The sequence below is a fragment of the Triturus cristatus genome, chromosome 1_2 (genome assembly GCF_964204655.1).
Source record: "Triturus cristatus chromosome 1_2, aTriCri1.1, whole genome shotgun sequence".
Lineage (NCBI taxonomy): Eukaryota > Metazoa > Chordata > Amphibia > Caudata > Salamandridae > Triturus > Triturus cristatus.
In genome coordinates, this window is record NC_140580.1 from 845,499,939 (window position 1) to 845,513,611 (window position 13,673).

The 13,673-nt window shown below is 46.1% G+C and overlaps 1 protein-coding gene across 1 annotated transcript in view; it reads right to left on the reverse strand.

Moving 5' to 3' along the window:
* Positions 1 to 3,644, reverse strand: part of C1QA (complement C1q A chain) — an 88,027-nt gene extending 84,383 nt beyond the window's left edge. Inside the window, exon 1 of the mRNA XM_085609004.1 lies at positions 3,555 to 3,644. Within this exon, the coding sequence (XP_085465130.1) occupies positions 3,555 to 3,571 (17 nt within the window). The 5' untranslated portion in view covers positions 3,572 to 3,644. The remainder of the gene's footprint in view (positions 1 to 3,554) is intronic.
* Positions 3,645 to 13,673: the final 10,029 nt, after the last annotated feature.

Sequence of the window (13,673 nt, forward strand, 5' to 3'; positions counted from 1 at the left end):
ATGTTGCTAACACAACTATCTCCTATCATCAATCTTGCCGCAAACCCACGTAGCGATATTAAAAGTAGCGCTATCCGCGCTTATCGCTGGTTTTTTAACTCCTGCTTACAATCTGACTTAGCCATTATATCCTATGGGAGGTGGATTGCATGGATAAGTCCACCCTGCCCTATCATCAAGGATTCGCCTATCACCGTGCTTTTATCGCTGAATTTCCAGCGATAATCGCACATTTTGCCGCTATCGCTGGATTTTTTATCGCTTTTCTAAATTACGGTTCAGTCTCAATCAGGCGGATATGGGCCGGCAGAGCATTCCACAATTTCGCTGTTTTTACTACAAAGGATCTGCCACCTTGCCAAGCCTTAGAAAAGTGTGGAACCCACAAGAATCTGAGAATCTGAGGTACTTGGCCCTCAGGGCCTGTTCCTGATGATATATCTGCAACCTTTGCCTGAGATAGCTAGAACCCAAGTCTCTGGTGACTCTAAAGACCAAGATCAATGACTGGAATTCAATATGGCCAGGTAGTCCCTACACCCCCTCCTCCCCACAAAAGACCCGTGACAGGGGAGAAGTTTTTGGAGGCAGGGGGCGTGACACCCCCGGCCGTATTTATTATACGAAATTAATAAACATTAAAATTTCACTTTTTACAAAACACAGCAGAAAATATATTTTACACAGATTACAATTGATAAGTACAGATATCAAATGGCTAACCTTAACATAACTCTAATACAAAGGTTTCCTGTCCATATCTAAACATATCTTTAACAATCTTTACAAACTTTATTTTCTGCGTACCTAAAGGGGCCTTCGGCAAGGTCACTAACTGGTGTCAGATCCTTATCAAATTCTAACCACGCCCTCCAGCCGGAGGGCGCATGCGCAGAGGGCCCGTTCACCGTGAGGGTACTTCCTCCCCCCGGTTACCCCCGTACGCTCTATACCTGATCTCCATAAAGGGGCCCTTGCAGCCGTTGCGCACGTGCGGGATGGCCAATAAGCCTAGAGAAAGCATGACTCCCTCCTCCCCCGCACCCAACTGCCCCTGGAGTTCTAGGAGAGACCACTTGTCCCTCCCACTTGGGCGACACCATTCGGGAATGGCGCCGCCCTCCAAGGACCTTAAATTTACTGCTCATCAATCATTACCTTACCGCCTGACCAAAATACATCATAAATACGACGATAGGCGACCTGTGGATAAACAAATTAGCATTCAGACACCGCTTTTGACAATTATCCTCAAAATTTACACAACAACTGATAGCTTACTATTCCCTGAACCGAAACCACTACAACCTATTTGCTTCTAGGGGATGGTGGGTGGGAAAAACAAATGTTAATGCCTCCTAGCGAGGCGTGGGGGGGGCAAGCTGGGGAGCCAGGAACCAAGAGGCGTCTTCCTGGGCTCCCCAGCCCTTTATAGCCGTGGACGGACGTTTGCCCATCGGCGCGACTCGGAAGTGATTCGAATCACTTCCGGGTCGCGCCCAAGCCCGGGACCTATGAGGGTAGAGGGTGGGAGGCCGCCGCCTCACAAGGGTGCACGAAAGGCACGCCCCCCCCTATTGTCGCGGAGGGGCCCGGCTCGACCGCCATACCTTTGGCGTGCCGATGCCGGCCCGCCGTTCTATCCTCCTGGTAACCAGAAGCCAGTGAAGCTGTCTCAGGTGGAGGGAGATTTGATGTTGGAAGGGCACCCACCGAATCAGTCTAGCTGCAGCATTCTGAATTATCTGAAGCCTGCGGACACAGTAAGCAGCAACGCCACATACAAGCTTTTAGCTTAATCCAGCTGTGAGGTCACCAAAGCATGGACTGTAATCTTCCAGCATTTCTCCAGTAGAAAGTGTATGAATATCCTAATGGCTCTTAGTTTCCAAAAGCACATGGAAGAAACGTGACGCACCTGCGTCTTAAAGGAAAGCTCTTTGTCGTCTGAATCCCAGGTTTCAGTGGCGTCACTAGGGTTGGTGTCACCTGGTGCGGGTAACTCATGGTGTCACCCCCTCACGACTTACCGCATGGACCTCCTCCGCTCCAAGTCTGCCAGTGGACACAGTTGGCAAATAACGGGACCATACAGAATCCTTAGTAACGTTTGTAAATGTAGGTCCTATATTTACAAAGACTTTTAATTGTGAACCTTCAATGTGCCTTACAGTTCCAAATTCGAGCTCCAAAGCCCCATACAGTGCGGAGGCCCTGTCTGAATCAGGCCCAGAGTTCTAATACTGGCTTCAGACTCCAACCTTTCTGCACCCAGGATGTGATGTTACGGGCAGAGCTGCCTATTTAGGAACTGGGGAACCAGGTTTAATTCTTACTTGAATTGTCTGCATTTCTGGGCATATCAGTTAATTTCACATGTGACCTTGTGTAATGTAACTGATGCTCATAAAGCGCTCTATTACTTCGGGTCGAGTTTGCGGTATATAAAAACTGCAAAAAGAGGTTGAAAACAAAGCCTTAACATAATTAATGACAATTAGATACTCTTTTAGTGGCCGATTTGTACAAAGCGAAACCAGAAAATATTGATGAATCACGGCTACCCCGCTTAAATGGTGTGATCTTAGGCCAATATTTTATTTTACCAAAACTCAATTTTCTTCATTATCACGTATGCGTGCACTTTGAAATATGTTCGTTCAAAATATCAGAAGTACAACAGCTGTGGCTAAAAAAGCCAAAATATTATGATAGCTTTACCGTCAGGTAGCTACACATAAAATAACTTGCAACTTAAATGATTTTTTTTTTTTTTTTAAATGATACTGGCAAATGCATTGTAGTACATTATGAAAGTCTATTAGTTAATACACTGCAGAGGTCTGTGTGTAAGCAGAGAGCCACAGAATTACATCTTAGTGCAGTGGAGAATAGTCACTTGTGCATTTCTAGTGCCACAAGGTCAGTCTGTGACAGAAAGCACTGAGATTATGTAATTCACTTTTTTAAACTTGCAGTACACGCAGTAGAAGATATACTGCTACAAAATGCTTAAAAGGTTAAGATAAAATGGTGTTTCCAAAATATATATTTTAATAATACTGAGACTGTACGTAATTTTTTTTTTACATTACTATCCCTTCAACACTATGCCAATTAAAAACACTCACTGCACAGCTCACTTGTTAACTCTTTGCACTACCACTCAAAAAGAATTTGCCATCACAAACCTTTGATCAACTAAAGCCAGTACACTTACTAACTCCCAAGCATCCTTTACATTTTCAGATGTTTCCCTTCCCCTTTGCAGATTAACTAGTAGGCTACATTTGCATTTCTTTCAGGCAGAATTTAGGCACACTGTCTGCCAGGCTTTGGGGTTACAGCGCAGGAGACGTGCTCCATGACACTTCAGTTAAAGCACTTAATTTAAAGTAGTAGAATGAATCGTCCCCACTGCTGCTACTCGAGAGGAAATAGAGGTTAAAGGAGAGAGCGACCAAGGGCAGTAGGGTAAAGGAAGACAGGAAGGGGTTTAGGGAGGGAAAGTGAGGCAGACACTCCGTTACCCAAGGAGGACTAAAAGCAGTCACCTGTCACTTGTAGTCATGTTGCCAGGTGTTGGTGTCTCATCAGAACAGTCCACTGTACTTCCTTTCAACGAGGCCCAGCTGCAACTCCAGAAATCGCCTCTCAATTACAGCTCTAAACAGAAAACACAAGGCACAGAAGCATGTGCCGTGTAACTGTTTAGAGCACATGACCGCTCTGATGTCAGGCCATTTTCCAAATGCTGCAACCCCTCCCTTTCCAAGACGTCGCGCTGTGATGACTTAGCCTGACGTCCAACAAAGCTTTTGATATACTTTAAAATAGGATGGTAATTGCTTTTATAATTACCATACATATCGTACATTAATTAATTGGAAGGGCAGAGCCCCTCTGCCCACTCCCAGAAACCGCTGCCTCCCAACTCAATCAGGAGCTCTCTGCATAACTGTCAAGGTTTCAGATTGCTATGTGTGACATTGTCATAATTTCAGTGGAATTATGAGTGACATTTAAATGACTATAAGTGACACTTTCTCACGAGCAAAATCAAGCAATGAAGACAAGGGAAACATACAATTATCAGAAACGACACCCATTTGAGGAACAAGAAACTCTTAAGACGATCTTAAAATATATATGCAAAGCAACGCAGGTCTGCGAGACCTAAAAAGTATCTTTGGAACAAAGCACTGACCTATTTACATTATATGCACTCCTGATCTGCATGGAACACGTACTTAGCAGCAAGCATATTAACCCTTTGCTTTATAATCAGTCAGCACTTCTACTAGACAAAATTAGCACATTCCAGGAAGAACATTAATCACAGAGTTAGCGTGACATTTTTATTCTTGTATGATTATTTATGGAGGAAAGGAAGGCGGCAGTAGGTGCTTTTAAAACTAAAATACTTGCAAACACGGCGAACACTACTTGTAGTCATTAACAACGTATTAGCTCCTAATTGATTGTAATCGTACTCCATTGACAAAGTACAGCCATCCATAGTTACCTTCTGTAGGGCGAGCCACGTAAAAAAATCAAATAAAAATCTACTGAATAAATGGATATTTAAATATGGCTCTGAAGTCAACCATAGGGAATATTCCAAAGGCTAACAGGCCGTAAAAGGGGAACAGTGTCCCGAGGAAAAAGCTGAAACTAGAAAATATAAAGCTAACCGGAGGCAGGAGCAGGAGGCGAAAGAAGCTGGTACAGTCAGAATACGTGCGTTTCTACACAGAAAATGTTCGCTCGGACCGAATTTGGAAAAAAGTCAATAGATTAAGGGCGTTAGACACTAATTATCGTTCAACCCAGTATCAGAGGATAACATTTCATTTAACACAGAGCTTTAGCACACAATATAGCAATATTTTCAGTGCAACAAGCTATTAAAAAATATATAGAGAGCAACAGCTTTGCAAATTAAGATGTATCTACTTAAATCACCTTAATACCAGCGCGGTGCCTTGTGTCCGTTAAGTTCCGTCCCGACGGGTGCTGCCAAACCATGCTACCTGTAGAGTTGGCAGCTAGTGGCACGTGTAAGTCTGCAGATACGGCCCCAGCGCCAACACAACAGAATGCCCGGGCATGATTAATGATGAGCCCGAGGGCTCTAGTTCTGCTGGGCCCAGATGCACCGTGATCAGCGCTGCCATTATTGCCTCCCAGTCCAGCAGCCAACTTAATATCAAACCTGCGCAGAGTACGCACGCTCGTGCCTGTCTCAGGAGTAGCCATTGGCTGTGACGTCAATGAACAGTTCTGCCACGGCGCGCGCAGCTACCGCTGCTTCAGTCAGCTAATTTGAAAGAGGACAACAGTGACGCAAATACCCTCTAAATAGAAAACGGCGCTAACAGTTCAGTTAACATGCCTCTGCAGAGGCATGTTAACGGAACTGTTCGACTCTACACTACGTCCGGCCCGACTCCCGACCCGAGCAATGTAATGAGGGGGCCCCCATGCCCCGCACTGCGGGGGCTGCGCACCCCCATAGTGACGCCACTGCCAGGTTTCTGTCTGTCTACACTGGAGTCGGTGGTGGATTCAGCTCTGTAGGCCACCAGGGGTTTGGTGGTGGAGGTGATGCCTGACTTTAGAACAAGACTTCTGTCTTCTCTGTGTTAAGTTTAAGGTAATTCTCATACATCCATACCAAGATGTTTTTCAGGCACTCCTTGAGGGGAGAACAGGAGACAAGTAGGGAAAAAACTGATAAAATGTAAGAGACTTGTGAAGAGAATAAGCGAAAGGTGGCAGGAAGAGGGGCAGAACTAGTGAGAGAAGGTTAGAGGCTAGGTAAAGATGTGAGGTGAATGGAGAGGACATGTGTATGTAAACACATGGAACCAGCAAGAGACAGGAAGAGCCTGGTCATAGAGAAAAGGGCAGTGGCATTGTTTTAAATGGGCCGGTACTCACAGGTACTGAGTACCAGCACTTTTTTATTTTTATCACTGTTAGTACCAGCACTTTTCTAGTACTGAGGAGAGTACCAATACTCATGAAAGGTAGGCTCACTGGCTGCTATTGCTGGTGAGCACTATGCTGTCAGGTTTGGAACCTATCTCTGACAGCCAAGGTGCTTATCATCACACAGTGGAGGGCCCATTTAGGCAGTGTGCTGTTATTCACATTCACACTATCTAGTGCATTTGGGCAAACACAGGTATGGAGGCAGCACACAGACAGCAGCAATTTAGAAAGCCATGGGAGGTAGGCAGTTTAAAATGGCTTTAATCTCACCTGCCAGTGTTTGCTTATGTCTGTGTGTTTGCAGACTTGTGTGTGCCTGTTTTTGTGTGAGAGAAAGAGGGAGAGAATCAGGACACTCTCAGGGGATATTTTCAAGGGAATGGGTAGAATTCTTTTGTGTACACGTCCGCTTGTTTCTGTGTGTGTGTACACGCTTGAAAGAATATAGTATTGTGCCAAACAACAAAAATAACAGAAGGGCATTAAGAGGCAGCAAATCTTACAAATCAAGGAACTGTGAACATATCATCCTGTTTGGCTTTCATTTTGTGTATTGAGTTAACCTGTTTTGTTTACATAAACACATTTCTCATGTGTTTTGAGAGTTGCTGCAAGTGGTACAGAAGTCATTATGTATCATCATATGATGCCCTTAGCCCCGCCCACTTGCCACACCTCTAGCTCATATTAATGAGTACCTGCACTTATTTGTTCCCATTTAAAGCACTGAACAACGGTAATACACGACAGCTCAAGACTTGAAACAATGTCCATGAGAAGGACACCATAGCTCTGCATTCGATGGTCCGATTCAAAGCGCAGGATGAGTCACTAGGGGCTTATTTACAAGCCCCTTGTGCCACCAGTGCCTCACTTTTAAAATGGGAAAAAGTGACGCACCGGCAGCGCAAGTGGCTTGTAAATAAGCCCGAACATTTTTATAAAGATTAATTTATTCCCAGGTACTCCCAGTTTCAGCGAAGTACACCAACCAGCATCAGCGTCGAAGGCCAGCTGTCGTTCTCTCCTAATACCACTAAGTGGCAGCAAAGTACCAAGGAACAGTGCAGCCATTCATTAAAAATCTGCGTTATAGACGGCGTGTTTGTCCTTGTCCTTGATCTTGATATGTTATTAATGGAAACGCTGGCAGGAGTATATCCGTGGTGCTACCAGCCCCCAGGAGGCGGTGAGCAGCCAGTGTGCTCTTGCATATAAAAGGGAATATTAACGCGAACCTGGCATGCTCATATTTAACATAAAAAGCTATGTCAAAAGGCTATTTCAACTGGAATCCTAACTGGGTGTATGGAATTTTACTCTTTCCTGCTAGTCATATGCTTAAGACGTTGTCAGTGTTGGAAGTGGAACACATTTACTAGAAATTCCATAAATGGGTGGCAAGGGGTGGCAGCAAAAATGGTTGCCTTAACGTGCAGAGTCATGGGGAGCAGAGTCTGGTGGTCTACTTATGCATTTATTATTTTTTTTAAATCAGCCCCAAACATATAGACAACAAGGACACGTGATGGTAAATTGGCTAACTTAATTGCTCACAGACAGCATTTTGAAATGTTATCTTACTGAGTCAACGCACCTGCTGCAGAGATCTTTGTATACTTAGCAAGCTCCAGGGAGTAAAAGCGGAAATAAACCAGGTGTAGTTAATGCACTTGACAGTACAAACACAACTACTAACCATCACACTCCTACAAGTGTGACAATTCAGACTATTCCAGGTCCCCAAAGCTATAACAGTGGCTGGGCAGCAGGTATTAATCATGTTTAGTGTATATTAAATTACTAAACAACTGTTGTTGTGCTCATATCAAAATTGGATAAATGGCGCCACCATGTGGTAGACTGTAACAATTGCTGGAATTGACAATTAGGTGTCGGTGGCGAGCACAGGAAACCACCTGCTCAAATTCAGCACTGGTTACAAGTTGGCTTATGATTAAATAGCATAGAGGTTTAATGTATGTGCAGCAGAGCACAGTGCTTAACAGACAAGTCACAGATGCCTAGTTTATGTAAATATCTCAGTGGGTTAATGTTTGAATTGCAGAGATACTTGTCTTACCTGCTGGTCATAAGTTGCAATCCCAATATTATAGCTTAGTGAGTTATGAGCTGAATCATGGAACTACTTGCAAAATGCAAGGGATACATTTAGAATCTTACTGTTGTTTCTCAATCTTTCGTTATTCTACGGTTGCTAAAAGGAGTCCCTGTGGGCAGTAATACATACATAGGTAAGTGGTATATAAATAAATAGTTATCAGTGGAGTTAGGCAAACATAAGAATAGATCTGACATTCATACAGTGCATGCATACCTCTTGCATGGACCCGAGTTGCAGAGCTCCTTGTCCCCCTGGGTGGCAGCCAGCAGTGGCAGATAGTTACCAGGACTGGAGAGCTCTTTTGTTCAGTGGGTTTGGTGTCCCCTGAGTGTGGTTTCCCCTAACATGAGAGGTTTCACAGATAATTCTGGTAACGCTGTGGGTGCATCTCATGCCAGGAGCTAGTCAGGAATGTTTTACCCTGGGTTTGGGACTCCCTTCAGCAAGAGCCCCAGAAAATGTTTAAAATGGCCCCATAAGCTCCTGTGGCAGCGTCTGTCCTCATTGAATAGTGACCAGAACACCGGCTGTTCCTAGCCAGATGTGTGATCTAAGGGTAAACGACGTTTACAACGAAACTTTTTTTCCACAGGGAATCACAACGCGGTCGTTACAATGACCGCGTTGTGATTCCGCATACCATTACTCCGCAAGTCAGAACAACGACTTGCGTAGGGGGGAGAAGGTGTTGGATTTAAAATCCAACACCTTCCCTACTGTCCGCACAGACTGGAGTTGGAATAGTAAATTATACTATTCCAACATCCAGCGCCCCCCGCTCCGCAAGTCGTTGTTCCGACTTGCGGAGTAATGGTATGCGGAATCACAACACGGTCGCTGTAACGACCACGTTGTGATTCCGTGAGGAAAAAAAGAATGCGGGATAAGGAGGCATATTCTGATCTAAGCAGCAGTCTCCTTTTATGGCGGCGAGAAGCAGTGATTGGGTGCGGGCATTGGCCCCAAGCATCCATGGCCTTTCAATGGCAAAGGGGACATTCTGGATGATGAACCTTGGGATCCCTGGCTGCAGGTGGTGATCTCAAAAGCTGTAAAATAGCAGCAGGCTGGAGGTCCTGCCATTAGGAACGGAAGCTGCCCCTTTCAAGATAAGTGCCCGCATACAAACGATGCTTGAACAGGCTGTACTAATAAGACACAAGCTGGCAGCTTTAATGATGACTGTCCAAGCTTCACTAAACTGGACCCGAATACATCCTTTCAATGAAACCTGAATACACTGGATAAATGAGACTGGATCCGGCTGTATTAACAAGAAGTGACAGACTCCGAGACTTAAACCCTTGATTCACTGAGTCTCGAGCATACTGTGTGACTAGACCCTGCACAGGCTGCATTGAACAGGCTGTACTGAGGAGATACGAGCAGCCTGTATCCCTCAAAGGTGAACAGGCTCTATTAATGAAACTTGAAAAAGTTGTATCAGTGATGTTCCAACAGGCTGTGTTAGCAAGACCTGAACAGGTTGTACTGATAAGACCTGAACAGCCTGAGCAGATAAGACTAAAGCTGGCTTATTACTGTGTCCTGGACAGTCTGTGTTTATAGGGCCTGAGCAGGCCCTATATAAGATACTTGAGCAAGGTGTATCAATGGGCTTTGGAAAAGCTGCGTTGTAAAACTGAACAGGCTCTACTAATGAGACCTAAGCAGGCTGCATCAACAAGGCCTGAAAGTTTATATTAAGGAGAAATGCACAGGCTGTATTAACAAGACGTGAGCAGTCTGTAAAATTGGGAACTGAAAACGGTATATTAATTAAGCGACCTGAAGAAGCTGAAACGAATGTATTGATGAGACGTGAAATGGCTGTACTAGCGGGATCTGAACAGATTGCATTAATGAGACCTGAACATGTTGTAAAAATTAAACTTGAACAGCTTCTATTAATGAGATCTTAACAGACTATTCTCAAGACCAAAGTAATTCGTATTGAAAAGACCTCAACAGTCTGTGTTAAGAACTGGACGAGCGGTTGTTGGATGGAAATGGTCCCCTGAATGGCTCAGCCGAGTGCGTACCATTGCACCAAGTTCTCCAGAGTGAGCCCTCTGGATATGTTTTTATTTTGGTAAAAGTGCACTCCACAGTCATGCCTGTATGCCTAGGGCCAGCAAGAAAATGTATTGTGACCTAAGCCTGGACTCAGTGTCTTGGAGGGGCACAGTGCGTGCACCCTTCCTTTACCTAGTGTGACTATTGTCAGCTCACTGGGCTGCAGAGGGCTGACAGGGGAGGTAGCAACTGATATGGCCAGGTACGGCCTAGACCCCCTCCTCCCTTCTCAGTACCCAGATAGTAACACGTTTAACACGAGAAGGACATTTTTGGATTAGGGAGTCGTAAAACCCCCGGCCGTATTTATTAACAAAAATGTTTAAATAAAAATGTATATACACATTATTTGCATAATACGCAGAAACCATTGTATTACATTGACTACATTGATATGTACAGATGTCAGATTCCTAACCTTACCATATCTCTAATACAAAGATATTCCTATCCGAATCTAAACATATCATAGTCAAATATCACAATATCCTTTAATTTTCTGCATCCCTATTTGAGCCTACGGCAAGGTCAATAACTGGCATCAGATCCTTATCAGATTATGCCCGCCCTCCAACCAGAGTGTGCATGTGCATAGGGCCCGTTCACCGTGAGGGTACATCCCCCCCGGGTCACCCCCATACGCTCTGTAGTTTATCTCCATAAAGGGGCCCTTGCAGTTATGCGTCGTTTACTTGCGCCATTGTGCACGTGCGGGATGGCCAACCAGCCTACTGGAAAGCGTAACTTCCACTCCCTAGCACCCATCCCGCCAACCGGCTGTGACTGCCCTTGGAGTTCTATGAGAGACCACTTGTCCCTTCCCCTTGGGCGACCCCATTCAAGAATGGCGCTGCCCTGTAAGGACCTTAAATTTACTTATCACCAATCATGACCTTACTGCCACAGGTCTGAATAGTTGTTGGGAAGGGGAGGGAAGGCCGCCTTAGGGGCCACCATAGTACGCCTAGGCCTTTCTTCTACCCCATCACCGTCTATTTTTTCCCTGAGGTCTGCAACAGCCAGCCCCATCTCGTCCACCTTCTTCAATCTATCTTCCATATCCATCATTTTGCGCATCATAGCCTCCATCAGATTCTCCATGCGAGAACGCTGTTTTGCCTTACTGGCCATAATCTTTACCAATAACTGTAGCACTAGCTACCAAAATGTGTGAGCTACTACTCCCAACTTACATACAATGCCTCCAATACTGAGCAAAGGCACCCCTCGAGCAGTCTAGCTTAGCACACCCACTGCACAGCACGGCCTGGAACACTGTCCAAGCCCTTACCTTACAAAGGCAGGAGATACACAACAGGCCACGAGCACCCACGCAAGCAGAGCCAATCCACACCAGCTAATCCAGTGGGTCAGGTCGAGTAATCTCAAACCCGCGCGGCTCCCGGAAAGCGCTGGAATGCCGGCCTGTCCGTGTCCCCTTCGAGGTCCTTCCACGTACTGTAGATCCACGCAGAAATCGGCCCAACACCACACTGCTGCTCCACTGCTGATCAAGGAAGTCTCCTGGTGTCTGTAACTCAAAAAACAGATCAAGTGAAGCCTCTAACCGAGGCTACGAAACTGCTGTACTGTCCTGCCTCCCACTCCCCCAACACGAGTCTGCTATTAAATTACCACTTCCTACACATTTAGCTGACGAAACAGAAGCCTTGAACAACAAAGAATTGAACACTTAACCTTGAGAGTGAGAGCCTCAGAACATAACCACTAAGCCACAAAGACTCATTAATGCTGCACCTCACGTATGGCTGCCCTGCTCAAAGTATAATACGAAGTTGCACCAGTACTGGCTCACGCGCGCTACTTCTACAGCAGCCACAGTAAGCACAACAATCACTTTAAAGTCTTGCCCCCAATTGCGCTGCAGCACGCTTCCTACTCTTCAAAAACTGTTGCTTTTACTTGCCCCCGGAAGCGCCTTGCTTGTACCACCAGCTCGTTTGAAGACGTTGTGCCCGACCGCAGCCCCCGGTAGCGCCCAATGCGCGCTATACTTGCTAGTACCACCAGCTTGTTTGAAGACGTTGTGTCCGACAGCAGCCACGCGAATACCAAGTGCTGGTTCTCCCAAAGCTCACGGTAACCGCATCCGAAGAGCGCCGGACTCTTCGAACTGCTCTCCGATGACCTGCACCGGGGACCGCTGATTCCTCGCTCTCTCTGTCTCTGCAAGTCCTCCGCTACGCCACCCGCAACTGCACTGATCAGCGCCTGCCTCTTCAAAAATGCACTCCGATGTTTTTTCCGAAAGTCGACGATCTCCTCGGCTCACGATCTGCAAAAAGAAACAAGAAATGAAAATACAGCCTTCTAGCGAGGCTGGTGTTGCATAAGGCAGGGTGTGGGAGTGGCGGTCAAAGAGGCAGATTCCGCCGCTCCCCAGCCTTTTATTACCCCCACAGGTACTGGGCCAGGCTGGTTCTAACCGGCCTAGCGTTGGTCAATCGTGCGACCCAGAAGTGATCGTAATCACTTCCAGGGCACATTCCTGAACCCTGACCAATGGTGGCGAGGCGCGCCTGTCGCGTCATCATTATGCACGACAGGCCCGCCCCTGTGTGGTCATCGGCCCGGCACGACCGCCATACCTGTGGCGTGGCCGATGCCGGCCCCGCCTCTCTATTATACCACACGACTGGCATTTTTTACTTGCTCCCTACAAAGGGAGAATTGCCTCCTTTCTAAATTTGTCTTCCAGTGCCTTGCAACTGGATCCCTCATCCATCCATGTGGAACATGGATGCTGCCTGTATGCTTATATAACATACGCTGTAGTAGGATCAGTGTGTAGTGTATGTGCTGAGTATTTGTTCTACAGCCAGAAATCCATGTTGGATCTATTTGTGTGGGCTGTATGTTGTAGGAAGCCTTCCAAAGAGCGGTGTGAATTGTAAGGCTCCTATGAGCTTCCCTGGAGGTCCTTTGAAATTGATCAGATTCTATGGTGTGGAGAATGGGAGGCAAAGGGACAATCCTTGCCCCCTTACTACTCCATTCTTCCCCTGAGGTATTACTCCCAACAGGCTGTAAGGAGGCCAAATGGGGAAGCTTCTGTCAATTTTGTGCCCAGCCCCACTGCTCCTCCTGCTGACACTAGAGGGCAAAGACTGTGGCTTAAGTAGTCTGGACGCACACGATTTATAAGTAAGGGGCATAAATCCTGAGATGTGAAAGGATTCCTACTCAGCCAGTGCCAGGGTCCCTCGCCGGAGGAAACCAAGAAAGATATCTACACTTCAGACTTGTGGTTTCTTTTGGGAAAAAGAACCTTGCCAAGAACAGCTACATTAAAACCCCCTTCAGGGAGGGAGCCCACCTACCATTGAGGAGGGGTGCTGAGTGTGTTTTTTTCACAAAGGAAAGTGTCCCCAGAAAAGGAGAGCTGAAGGAGCTGGACAGGAAGAACTGTAATGGACCCTCTGTTGCCCAAGAAGGGTTGCACACTGCCGGCCAT